Source organism: Cervus canadensis, chromosome X (assembly GCF_019320065.1).
Source record: "Cervus canadensis isolate Bull #8, Minnesota chromosome X, ASM1932006v1, whole genome shotgun sequence".
Lineage (NCBI taxonomy): Eukaryota > Metazoa > Chordata > Mammalia > Artiodactyla > Cervidae > Cervus > Cervus canadensis.
Genome location: NC_057419.1, coordinates 118,368,348 through 118,382,664, shown reverse-complemented (window position 1 = coordinate 118,382,664; position 14,317 = coordinate 118,368,348). Strand labels below are relative to the sequence as shown.

At 39.9% G+C, this 14,317-nt stretch overlaps 1 protein-coding gene across 9 annotated transcripts in view; it reads right to left on the bottom strand.

The window, feature by feature from the left end:
• The window catches only part of ENOX2 (ecto-NOX disulfide-thiol exchanger 2), a 281,078-nt gene that overhangs the window by 165,336 nt on the left and 101,425 nt on the right, over positions 1 to 14,317 (bottom strand). For 6 of the 9 annotated variants that reach the window (XM_043457524.1, XM_043457527.1, XM_043457523.1 and 3 more), the window contains one exon: positions 2,400 to 2,543. The exons of the other annotated variants lie outside the window; for them this stretch is intronic. Coding sequence is in view for 3 of the 6 variants with exons in the window: in XM_043457523.1 (XP_043313458.1) it covers positions 2,400 to 2,543 (144 nt within the window). In the remaining 3 variants the exon portion in view is untranslated. The remainder of the gene's footprint in view (positions 1 to 2,399; positions 2,544 to 14,317) is intronic. 9 annotated transcript variants of the gene reach the window in all.

Below are 14,317 nucleotides of genomic sequence, written 5' to 3'. Positions count from 1 at the left end.
TACTTACAAAGAAAGGGTTCACTAAGGAAATAGTGGGAAAAAGATTACAAGGGAGATAATTTAGCCTGCCAGGGGCCTAGTTCACCTATTTTTAAGAACATACTGTTTTTTAAGAGCTTACGCATATTCATTATTTGAATGCAAATTGATTCTGCTAATTATAGATTAACATAATCTACTGCTAAAATCCTATATCTTCAACAGTTACTTCGCTCTCACTGAGTATGCTCATTAGGAATAAAACTGCGATTCTTTAAAAGTCGGTTCACAATTCAGATTAATACATACCCCTTTTCTCCACCCTCATGAGCTAGCCAATGTTCTGGAGGTATTATTCTAAACCAGCACATCACTCACCATGAACACAGTGGAAAAACTAGGTGATCAAAAAAGGCGTCAGAGCAGCCAAAATAGATGTTTTAAAGTTGATGCCCTAAATCTTGTATCTCTCTCCATAGCAGGTTCTCTCACAGCTGATTTAACTCTTACTTAACATATTCATTTAACACACCAACCTGGAGATCTTGCCTTTTTTTTTTTTTAAAGTTTGTAACTGATTAGAAGGAGAAAAGGGGTTGTTACAGAAGGGACAGTTAGAGAAACTAGAGACGAGTGCAGGCTGCAGAAAGGAGGCAGCACGTGGATAAAACGGGGCTGATGTGTGAAAAGGGTCTATATTCCTTAGTAAACTCAGAAAAGTATAATAGAGTATTGCAGCACAATTCAGTTCAGTTCAGTCGCTCAGTCGTGTCTGACTCTTTGCAACCCCATGGACTGCAGCATGCCAGGCTTCCCTGTCCATCACCAACTCCCAGAGCTTACTCAAACTCATTTACATCACAGTACAATGACTAATGACTGGAATTTTGCATTTAAATGATCAAGCAAAGTTTAGATTATGTTGATATATGACTTAAAAAGACAGATATTACACATACACAATTTGTATTCACAATGTTTAACCTAAAAATGTGAAATGCATTGATGTTTAAAACAATGAAGTTTGTAATATTATCATATAATAACAAAATAGCAACATTTATGAAGGGATTTATTAAGAGAGGAATTGTGTGCAGATGTCAAGCTAAACAATTTATCTAATTTCATTTAACTCTACTAATAACCTTAAGAGGTTTTAGTGCCATTTTTAACATTACAGTTGAAGAAAGTGAAAGTCAGAGAGGTTAAGAAACCCACCCGCAGGCACAGACAGAGCAAGCTAGGATTACAACTCAAGTCATTTCCTTAGCTGTATACTATGCCTTTCCAAAAAAAACCAAAAAACAAACAAAAAAATCACACTTTTCTTGAGGGGTCTAGATAGCTAATGATTTACTGTATTTTTGTTTTCCAAACTTGTATTGAACAAATATCTTGATTTATAAGCAGAAAGACCTATGATCTAAGAGTCAGGTATGACATTGTATGTTTGTAAACATGCTCCATTTTATAAGACGAATGTCAAAGTAATAGTAAAAAACAGAATGAAACAAAACCCCAAACCCCATGCACATGTCTATTAGGCCTATGTTAAAATCTCAGATCAGTCTCTATGGATTACAGATACTATTTTCAAATGAATAAATAGCCAAGTAACAAAGAGATGAAATTTAAAAAATATTTTCTCTTACTTTAATATTTATATTAATATTTTAATATTTAATCACTTAATATTTGAAGTGATCAGTGAAGATCTGGTTCTCCCATTTCCAACCCCCACTTGTTTTGGAGAAATATAACATGTGACTAGGTCAACAGAGAATGAACGATGGGGGAATTGCAGGGGAGGCTAAAAATTCAGTTAGCTGTTATACAGGATTTAGAACAATCTGTTCATCAGCTGTTCTCAGAGAGCTATGAGGGCATGGAACACATGTGGGCATGGTGTGTACTCGGGGAAACAGGGGTGGGGTGGGGAGATGCAAATATAGGCAGTTATCCACATGAGTATAAGTGATGGTTCCTACTACTTGTACGTACAAAGAAAGATGTACAGTGACATCACTCACTCGTGTAATTCTTTCTGCATAAATCGAATGTTTTTTTTCATCTCTTCTTGCCTATCCATTCAAGGGCCAGCTACAGATGCCATGTCTGCTTTGAAGTATTCCATGATGCCCAAAGCTGATTGAAACTCATCCCCTGTTTGTGCTCCCATAGGTTTTCTTCCCTTTTACACATTTACCACAGCACTGACAATACTCTCCTTTATGATTAGAGTTATTCAAGTATGTGCTTTTTCCTCCCTCTGTTCCACCATGAGTTCCTCGAGGGCAGGGGCCTCTTTCTCATTTCTATAGCTCTTACAAATCCTAGACCAGTGCCCACCACAAACAGGCTCCGGGACAGCGTTGACTCAGCGGCACTGGCCTAAGAGCAGGGATTATTGCCTAGCTTACCTGAAGGAGCATTTGTTCTCTTTCTTTTCTTGCTTGACTCCCCTCCATTCTCAATGAGGCCTTCTGTGACCAGAGGGCCACTGGCACTACCAAACTGCAGGGGCTCGTTGTTGTTGGCAGGGTCAAAGGGCAGCTGGTTCAACCCTAAAGAAGAAAAAGAAAGCCAAAATCCAGACTCCATTAAGGACTGGGATGTCTCTAGGTTTTATTGTATGAGCCACTAGAGGAAAACTGTCTAAATCCTAAAAGCTTGGCAGTAACAGGCGAATTCCTTAAAAGCCAATTAGTTGCCCTCTGCCATTTTTACAGATCTTGTTGATAAGTACAGAATTAAAATATAGGCTTTTATAAGACTGCAGCTCTGTCATTTGTAAGATCCCTCCTGTTTCTTGGAAATTAACATTTATGACCATAAATTAACATTATGGCTATCACCTCCCTGAAAGAGATAGTGCTTCGTGCTAAGTTGCTTCAGTCCTGTCCAACTCTTTGTGACCCTATGGACTGTAGCCCCTCCAGGTTCCTCTATCCATGGGATTCTCCAGGCAAGAATACTGGAGTGGATTGCCATTTCCTTCTCCAGGGGATCTTCCTGACCCAGAGATTGAACCCACGTCTCTTACATCTCCTGCAGTGGAAGGTGGGTTCTTTACCACTAGTACCACCTGGGAAGCCTAAAGAGCTAGGACCCTCTTTAAATGTGGCTATGGATGGACCTACTCTTCCTTTGAAAAGTTTGGTCACATATTTTTTAGATTATCTCTGGACATTTTTTTCCTTTCTTTCATTGCAAGGATTGTTGAATTGATGCAGATGTAACATTAGACTGCGTGTGTGTGCTTAGTCACTCAGTTGTGTCTGACTCTTTGTGACCCCCTGGATTGTAGCCCACCTATCCTGGTGTTAAAGTCACTGCCAACAATAATATAAGGATTTCCAAAAAAGAAAACCATAAGCAAACTAGAAAAGGAAACAAAGATATAAAACTTGCAAGGGAGTTATTTAGTAGTTGGAATGATGGGAAATTACAACCCAGATTTGGGTAGTATTAATCCCATCCTCTTCAAATGATCTCAGAGCATGGTCACTTTACTGGTCGCTGCTGCACAATATAAAATGGCAAAAGTCATTTTTTATTCCCAAGTCTTATATGTTTCAGTCAGGGGTGAACAGAGATAGTTTCTTACTCCTCTGGCAGCAGCACCTAGAATTTCAAGTGTTTCAATTAAAGCTTCATGAAATGTGAAATCAAGAGCTTTGTTAAAAATCCAAAGTTAGGTGATCTCTCCTAAGTCTTTTATCTACTGGTCCTCTAATCCTATCAAAAGAGGAATCAAGTTGGCTTGCTATGGCTCACTCTTTACCTCCCAAATTTTCTATATCCCACAGCTGTACAATTCTTAAAGAAATGTTGTAAAATGTCAATGAAAATTTGAAATCCAGTCAGCTAAAGGTCAACCAAATTTCAGTAAAATGAATGTTAAGGTGCTAACAAAATGGCTTTACATTCTTGTTTTTAATGAAAAGTATCTCTATGCTGTTTTCAGCCCATGGAACAAATACCATTTGTTCTGCAATCAGATTCCACTCGGAACACCTCCATTAAAAAGTCTTCTGGGACTTGTCAAACATTTTCCTTTACATCATCTGAGTAGCTAAGTGAAAGAATGAAAACTTGTGTCTGTATCTTAACTCAACCATTCACTGCATCCTATCCATGTCCTATTTTTTTTTTAATTTGGTAAGAGTCTTTTTTTTCATTTATTTTTATTAGTTGGAGGCTAATTACTTTACAATATTGTAGTGGTTTTTGTCATACATTGACATGAATCAGCCATGGATTTACATGTATTCCCCATCCCGATCCCCCCTCCCACCTCCCTCCCCATCCCATCCCTCTGGGTCTTCCCAGTGCACCAGGCCCGAGCACTTGTCTCATGCATCCAGCCTGGGCTGGTGATCTGTTTCACCCTAGATAATATACATGCTTCAGTGCTGTTCTCTCAAAACATCCCACCCTCGCCTTTTCCCACAGAATCCAAAATTCTGTTCCGTCCATGTCCTATTAAATCCCTACCATGAACAGAACTAAAGAAACAAATAATTGCTATGTGGCTCAGACTGTAAAGAATCCAGCTACGATGCAGGAGACCCAGATTCAATTCCTGGGTTGGGAAGATCACCAGGACAAGGAAGTGACAACACACTCCAGTATTGCTGCCTGGAGAATGCCATAGACAGAGAAGCCTGGCTTCTCCCCATGGGCTACAGTCCACGGGGTTACAAAGAGTCAGACACAACTGAGCACCTAACACTAACACTAGAAAACTTTCAGATCATGACCAAGACTATTTTCAAAGAAGATTAGTTTTTACATAATTTACAAATGAATGTACTTCTTGCACTTGAATAGTCACAGAGTCCAATACGATTAGTGTACTATTCTAAGACTTTTCTTGGTATTTCTTTCTGTGATATCAGGCTGATCAAAACAAGTTCCATGGAAGATAGAATATTATAGTGGAAACAATATATGCTTCGAAGCCTGAGAGATTGGGGTTCAAATCCTGGCTCTATCATTTTCTATCTGGGTGTGCTGTGCTTAGTCGCTCAGTTGTGTCCAACTCTCAGCAACCACATGGACTGTAGCCCGTCAGGCTCATCTGTCCATGGGGATTCTCCAGAATACTGGACTGGGTTGCCATGCTCTCCTCCAGGGGATCTTCCCAATTCAGGGATCAAACCCAGGTCTCCCAGTAGGCGGATTCTTTACCATCTGAGCCTCCAAGGAAGCCCATAAATACTGGAGTGGGTAGGCTATCCCCTTCTCCAGGAGATCTTCCTGACCCAGGAATCAAACCGGGGTCTCCTGCATTGCAGGCGGATTCTTTACCAGCTGAACTACGAGGGAAGTCCTATCTGGGTAGCTTCTGGCAATTCATGCGATTGCCCTTAGTCTTACCTTCATAATGTGTAAAAGGGGAATGATAACACTTCACAGGGCTGTTGCAAAGATAAGCAAACATATATATATTCTAAGTGAATTAAAACAAACTTTTCCCCGGCAAGTTTGAAGTTTGTAAGTAGCTCTTCTAAGGAGGATCTGTCTCTCTTTCTCTCCTATAGCCATATCTCCAGCATCTTGGTGCCTAGCACCATGCCTGGCACATAGTGAGTGTTGAATGAATGAATTCTCAATAAGGTGGGGTAGCTGACTCATTCTATGAACTCATGTAGTTAGAATAAAGAATTAATGACACAGCTTAAAAGTTCTGATGCTGATTATATCAATATTACTTAAAATAATTAGATTTCAAATGCATCTCCATCATTTGAATACTATACTACAGGATGGTAAAATCTTGATTGAAAGGAATGAGTGGGATTAGGAGGTTCTCATTAATAATGGTTAATCAGAAAAATTTTTTATTTTGCATTTGATAATTTCATAGAATAATATATTAGTCCATTTTTCTGCCTTATTAAGTAGATGACTAAGGATCTTACAGAGCTTCAGAGCTATGAGCTGTAAAAGGAGGCTAGTAACACTAACTCATGGGACTGTTAAAATTAAGATTATGTGACGTCATGTATGTAGAACATTCTGCATCACATCTGGCATATAGCAGATGCTCCATAAATATTAACTGCTAATTTCCATTTATAATGTCTTGAATTTTTGACATAGAATGTGAGGAGATTGGTCTGAATTTGCCCTCCAAGGATATACCTTACTTTCATCACTGAACCTGTTATTGCTGTTTGTACTGTTTTCTAAAAACTGAAGGAGTCCAAGAACAAAATCTGATGAATCAAATGTATTTAGTCATAGACATTTGACTATAATTGTTCTTCCCTTTTATTTACTCCCAGATGATAACTTTAGGGACTTAAGAATTTTGTTCCCTGTACTAATGTACAGATTTTTGTTTGGCACTGAATAAGACTGAGATTTCTAGTACTTTCTTTGTATCTACCTCATAAATGATTCAAATATATGAAAATTCTGATAATTCAGCACACCATCTCAGCCTTGTTACTTATAGAAAAAGATCTCATATCAAGAAGAGACATCCCACCCAGAAGGCTCATCCATTGAATACAAATCCACATTTTACATTATCCAAAATCCAATACTGTCTCCAAAGATTTGTAGTTCAAGAACAAGAGCTATAGACATAGCAAATTCCTATGACATTAGCACTTCTTAGCTACTTTTATTATACTGTTTCATTCCTCCTTTAAGTGGCATTAAATCAACCTATAAATCAGTAAATCAATAGGTACTTATAGGATCTTTTCTGTGTCATGTATATGTGATCCACTTTGAGTGTGTGTGTTAGTCACTCAGTTGTGTCCGACCCTTTGCAACCCCAAGGACTACAGCCTGCCAGGCTCCTCCATCCATGGGATTCTCCAGGCAAGAATACTGGAGCAGGTAGCTAGCCATTCCCTTTTCCAGGGGATCTTTCCAACCCAGGGTCTCCTGCATTGCAGGTGGAGTCTTTACCGTCTGAGCCACCAGGAAAGCCAGATCCACTTTGAGAGTGCTATTTTAAATAAAATAGCCCCATTAGAACTATCTAAATTCTAGAAGGAAAACCACCACCACTTTATTTTCAAGAATTCTTATTGTGGAAATTTCAGTTATGGCTTCATCATAAAATATTAGCAATTATGTTATTTTAATTCTCACCCAACTACAGAATTTATCTTTAAATCTCTTATGGAAGCTATTTCTACCATTTTTCTACTAGACATGATGGAACTATCTTCCTTATCTTAAGGAAGATATTAGAAAAATATTAGATTAGGAAGAATTTTTCTTTTTCTGCACCATGCAGCCCACAGCAGTGAAAGCACAGAGTTCTAACCACTGAACCAGCAGATTTCCTAGGAAGAAACTTTTAGGGTTATCTAGTTCATTCTTCTATGCAAAGCAGGAATCTTATTTATAGAAATCCTGACAGGTCTAAATCCAGGGAGTACTTCTTAGCCTGGGGACCATTCCTTGCTATGCTCTGAGGAGTTCAGCTTGCTTTCTTTACCTTTTTAAAAGCTATCACTTACTCTGTTTGGAGGGTTCTTTTCATCTCTCCCAAACTGTGTGTGAAGTAGGATACGTGTGTGCCTGTGTGCTGGTGTGTGCTGAGTCACTTCAGCTGTGTCCGACTCTTTGCGACCCTATGGACCATAGTCCGCCAGGCTCCTCTGTCCATGGGATTCTCCAGGCAAGAATACTGGAGTGGGTTGCCATGCCCTCCTCTAGGGGATCTTCCCTACCCAGGAATTGAACCCTCATCTCTTATGTCTCCTGCATTGCAGGCAGGTTCTTTACCACTAGTGATACATTTTATTCAATTGTTAACTTGCTTAATGCCCCTAAATGGGCATATGAGATGTCTAACTTTTTATGGACTCTACTGATAATCACTTAAAGAAAAACAAATGAAGGAGTCACCAACAATTAACAGAACAAAAAAATGTTCTAAAGTCTTATAAATTTCTCATAGTATTTGACCTTTTATTCCTGAGGATAAAGTTAATCAAACTTTGATCCTTGCTCTTTCATTTCTCCTCCCATCTTGTCTTCTCATTGCCTAACTCTACAAAATACACAGTTTGTCTAAAAGGAAGCATGGATTGATAAAGGAAAATAGATAATAAACACCAGTGTTAAAGATTTCTGCTATTTCTGTATCCTAAGTTCAAGTCCATGTGGTAATGTAATCTCATCTAAAACCAGGTTGACTGGTTTAGACAGTTGACCAGCTGTTACTTCATGTCATGTCAAAATACAGATTCTCTGACTTCCTAACACATATGAGGCCACTTTAGAAAGTACGCATATTGTGGAAGGGTGGGGAGGGGGTCCTTGTAGAACGACATTTATTATCCAGTGGAACCAGGGGATTAAACATCTTGGAATGAAGTGTGGTTCCCAGTGAATTGTCCAGTCTGCAGGTCAAGGAGTTCACATGCAATGATGTCTGCAATACAGATGCAAATGATTTCTGGGCTTTGTGGAAAGCACTGAAGAATTTCCATGATTCTCCTCAAAGAAGATCAATGATCTCTTTGTGCCCAGCTGCTGTAATAGTCACTGCCACAATTTACTTTACAGAGCTTTCTACTATCAGGTCAAATTAGGACTAACCTTCTTGATGCAATCTAACACTTTTAATGATTGCCCCAGGTTACAGTACCAAAATGTGACCCCGTGGGTCCCTGCCACTTCCCATTTGCAGCTGCAGCCCATAGACTTAAGGTGGTTCAACCTTAGCAAAAAGAAATATAATTCTACTCTGAACTAGTTCTCTTTAAAAGAAAATGGTCAGGTCTTGAGAAATCTGGTAAATTCAATTCAAGGCAGCAATCTCCAGACAGACATCAATGTTGAAAAAACAGAATATCAGTTTTTGGCAAAAGGAGCATTATAGCTAATTTGTGCATAAAACAAATTTATGTAACCCGAGTCTTATTTTCCAATTGACTTCAGTTTAAAATCAGATATGGGACTCCATGGTAAAGGGGGAAAGAAGGTCTCCAAATTACTTATTAATTTAAAATTCTTGAAGTAAGGGGGTAGAATAATAGCCAGGCCTTTGAGGTGCTGGCAGGTGTTTTTGTAGGATTTATCCATCCCTAGGAGCCCCTCCTCCTTCCTCAGTCGTGGCCTAAAAACAGACTCCACATTTTTAACTCCTGCTACCCAGCAATTCCACCTGCTACTTCTGAGGGAATATTTACAATTTCTAAAAAGATTTGGACTGCAATATCACTCTCCAGCCACAGGGGTTAGTGGCCAAAACAAATGAACATTTCTCAGCTCCAGGTCTTAGCTGATGTCAAACAAATGAAACCTACTTTGTCAAGTTTGAGAGTTCAATATTCTGTATAACTGGTTTAGCTGAAGCAAGGGTAGCTGTAAAAGATGAATGGGCAAATGAAGGGAATGGGGAAGCAAGGAGAAAGAAAGGGGCCAAAGTCCTCTTCTGCTAAGAAGCCTGCATGCATGGTAATGAGCATAGGCACTTTCAGAGCCAAAATGATGCTTAAGTCACCTTTTTCAAGGTGTGATGCAGATCACAGGTGGATTTTTAAGGACGGTGATCCTCCAAGCATGTTTTAATGACTCCCCAGACTCCTTGGTCAAGTCCTTCCTAATAAGGCCCCGCCACTCTGAGACTTGTCTCCTATGATGCCCCAGCTTGTTCTCTATCCCAACACTTCCTGAACTCTAATGGTCACACATGTTCCCCAGGGATCTTGTTAGAATGCAGATTTTGATTCAATAAGTCTGGGTTATGTTCTGCTTTTCTAACAAGTTCCCAGGTGATGCTGATCCTGCTAGTGTGGGGTTTCACAGTTTAGGTAGAAAAGGCTGACACCCTAGCAAAATGGGACTGCCTACCATTCACTGAATCATTCCAGTTCTTTCCTACTTCCACAGTTGTGACTCACAGTACTCCTCCACCTACCTCCTGATTCCTAACCTTCAAAAGACTATCCTTCCTCTAGGGTTTATCTCAGATGCTGTTTCCTTCATCATGCCTTCTCCAATCCACTTCCACCCAACCCAGTACATACACAGCAATGGAGCAGGGCCACCAGGGAAACCAGCATGCATTGACTGCTAAGAATGTGTCCTACCCTGTTTACAACAGCCAGGACATGGAAGCAACCTAGATGTCCATCAGCAGACGAATGGGTAAGGAAGTTGTGGTACATATACACAATGGAATATTCCTCAGCTATTAACAAAAACACATTTGAAGCAGTCCTAATGAGGTGGATGAAACTTGAGCCCATTATACAGAGTGAAGTAAGTCAGAAAGAGAAACACCAATACAGTATATTAACGCATATATATGAAATTTAGAAAGATGGTAATGACAACCTTATATGCAAGACAGCAAAAGAGACACAGATATAAAGAACAGACTTTTGGACTCTGTGGGAGAAGGCGAGGGTGGGATGATTTGAGAGACTAGCATTGAAACATGTATGTTACCATATGTAAAACAGATGATCAGTGCAAGTTCGATGCATGAAGCAGGGCACTCAAGGCTGGTGCTCTGGGACAACCCAGAGGGGTGGGGTGGCAGGGAGGTGGGAGGGGGGTTCAGGATGGGGGGATACATATACACCTGTGGCTGATTCATGTCGATGTATGGCAAAAAACCACCACAATATTGTAATTAGCCTCCAATTAAAATAAATTAATTGAAATTAAAAAAAGAATGTGTCCTGCCTTATATTCCTTATCCCACTCTTCATTTTCTAGTTATTATTCCCATTTACACAAAGAAAGGTAAACTTACAGAACTTTAATTTCCCAAGGTCACACAGCTAATAAGCAGTATTACTAATAAACACCATTCTGCCGTTCCTCAGGTCTTAATCTGCACTCTTCCTATGCATGACTTGTGTTATAGTTCTCTGAGTATTTGTCTTATTCTCCCTTCCCTCCTGCCTTAGCACATCACCACTAAGTTGTAAACTCTGTGAGGACAGGCTTTATGCCCCAGACATATTTTAAAATATCTCTTTATTCAAAATGCCTGGCATGGTGCCTTGTACAATATTACACAGACTCCAGAAATGTGTACAGAACTGAACTCAGCTACAATTTTGGGTACAATAGTTGTGTTGCCTACCCTAGATGCCAAGCAACTGGCTGCTAGGGCTGTTATGAAAGGAGAAAGAAATATGGTTTCGGGAGTTAATTCAGCATTCCTCATATCCCCTCTACCCACTCCAGTTCTCTTGCCTGGGAACTCCCATGGACGGAGGAGCCTGGTGGGCTGCAGTCCATGGGGTTGCTAAGAGTCGGATACGGCTGAGCGACTTCACTTTCACTTTTCACTTTCGTGCATAGGAGAAGGAAATGGCAACCAACCTCAGTGTTCTTGCCTGGAGAATCCCAGGGATGGAGGAGCCTGGTGGGCTGCCGTCTATGGGGTCGCACAGAGTCGGACACGACTGAAGCGACTTAGCAGCAGCAGCAGCAGCATATCCCCTCTATCCTAGGATCCCTGAAGACACTTTGGGGAGTGGTGGTAGACTATCTATCATACACTGTACTCCTGAATACGACTCTGCATAACTTCACTTTCCCTTTCCAAGAAGCAAAACAGTCCTTCTACCGACTAAGACCTCTTTATAAGAAAATACTATAATAGAAACCCCATATGTGGATCTTCTCTTAGTATTTCTACAGACACCAGGTTACAGATTCCTGCATTACAAACTGCAGTCAAGGCAATCCCTAGAGATGTACCATCCAACACAAGAACCATTAGACAGATATAACCATTGAAGTAGAAGTTTAAGTGAATTAAAATAAAAAGCTCAGTTCCTCAGTTGTACTAGCCACATTTAAAGTGCTCAATAGCCACATGTGGCTAGTGGCTTCTGTACTGCACAGTACAGTACAAAGTATCTCCATCATCACTGAAAATCTTACATGCTGCTCTAGAGTCAGACCTGGATTCAAACCCATATCTTCTATATACTAGGTGTGCCACTTAAATGGGTATAAAACAAGTCACTTGATTTCTCTGAAATCATTTCTATACTGGAGAATGGGGATGATAATGACTCCTCTTAGAGGGAAGTGAGGAAAATTAAAGGAAAGGATGTATGTCTAAGGTCTATCACATATCAGACACTAAATAAGTGTGCACTCCCTTCGTCTAACTCAATTGGGGATTTATAGGCATTTGCCCTAAAATTTGATAGTGTGGCTCCTTAGGCCATCACACTATATCCTATTTACGGCTTAGAAGATGTTAGCTTTGCATTCATGGTATAACCCCTTTTTTTAGATAATATACAGCCATCAAGGTAAAAACATTAATACATAATGCTGGGAGTAGTACCTCAGCTGGTAAAGAATCCGCCTGCAATGCAGGAGACCCAGGTTTGATTCCTGGATCGGGAAGATCCCCTAGAGAAGGGATAGGCTACCCACTCCAGTATTCTTGGGCTTCCCTGGTGGCTCAGTTGGTAAAGAATCCACCTGCAATGTGGGAGACCTGGGTTTGATCCCTGGGTTGGGAAGATCTCCTGGAGGAGGGCATGGCACAGACTCCAGTATTCTTGCCTGGAGAATCCCCATGGACAGAGGAGTCGAGTGGGCTGCTAGGGTTGAAAAGAGTCAGACATGACTAAGTGACCAAGTACAACACACAGTACAGTCAGTGATTGCTCTTTGCTTATACTATTTTTAGGAAAGGAGACCATATTTGTCACCACCTTGAACTTTCCAGCATGAAAGAATCATATTTTCTCCCTTACAACTGAAATGCCTCCTCCCAAAGCTTTAATCAGCGCTCACTTTCAAGTGGTGGGTGTATTATTAGAACACTGCTAACGGTGACACTAGAGCTGGAATAGAGAAAGTCCATTTCTCTCTAAATCCATATTTTCCAATGCTTTGTGCTTTTCCTGTGAGGCTGACATCCCCCAGGCCTGGTAAAGGTGAATTATTTGTGAAAAGTCTGAACTAAATCTGTTAAGATGTTTGAGTTCTGTGAGCAGGAAAGCAAAATACATATTTCTAACTTCAAGAAGAAGAACGCTTCAGGACTCTTTTTCCCCTGTTCAATTTAAGGCTTGGGAAACACAGCAAAATCACATTCCTCAATGAAAACAAAGTTCAAAAAATGTTGATTTGATAGAACAGTTCAAAGTGACAGATGGTAGACAGGCGATCTATCATTTTCCTTAGGATAAAGTCTGGCAGTCTTCAGAGAAACCGAGAAGAGAAAGTCTTATTTTTCTCTAGTTTAGCCCTGGGAACTTGCAACTACCCTTCTCTCTCCATCTTTGGGAGTGGAGGATTAGAAAGGTGGTGATTCATCAGTGTCTGCTTTGAGCTGGCTCTAGGCCATGCTGCAATTCCTGTTGACCAATTTTCTACTTGAGTGACGGGAAAAGGGCAGGTTGCTAACATACTGACCATTAGGTTATCTGTTTAATACTTGCCTGAGAACGTGCCCAGAGGTGCTATATTATGGGTGTCTCTTTCTAAATAAAATAAATAATTGTGGATTTCAGGCCTGAGGGCAGAGAGTTGTTCTGGTATTGAAATTGGAGTCTATCTTGTCAGATCTGTAATGAGGTCTTCCCTTCAGGCTGATTGATTTTATAAAGCTGAGGTAATTATCAAAAGCAAGCACAGTTCTCTCTGCAGAAACCACTCCACTGGGTTTGAAAACTAGCTAGTCAGCTGGATCTGGTCAGGAGCCTAGGCTGAGCCAGCTTGTTCTGGAGGAATGGTTAACACACACACCAATTTACTCTAATAGATTCTTAAGACACCAGTAAATAAGTTGTAAACAAAGTTCAGCAAAACAATTTCCCATGCTGTAAATGAGTGAAAATTGAAGTAACAGTCAGATAAATCCGCATTTCTGTGTAGGATGCTTTGAAGGGGAGAGTGAGAGCAAAAACTCTTTTCGTCTTTGGAGAATTAATTTTATCAATTAATACTAGAAGGATATTAGTTATCTATTAAGACTGATGCACTGTATCAATAACATTTGTATCTTTGCTTTTCCCCAAATGTGCACACTAATTTCACCAGATTTCCTTTATTCATTCATCTAGCCTTCATTAACTATTTATCCAATCACTGTGCTACAATTTTAATTACCTTCTACTTAACCAATGATGAGTTTGTGATTTAGCTTCCCTAAATATAGAACTACATAAATACAGTAAACCTTCATTTACACATTCAAAAAATATTACCGTCTCTCCTTTCCCCTGCACCATTAATTTTGCTATACTGTGTCATTAATGTTCTGGAGCTGTGCTTTCTGTATTCCTAATATTTGATCCTCATTTGAAACAGTTTTTCAAGAATGTATGATAAACAACCATGTTGTTGGCTGTGAAATTAAACATAT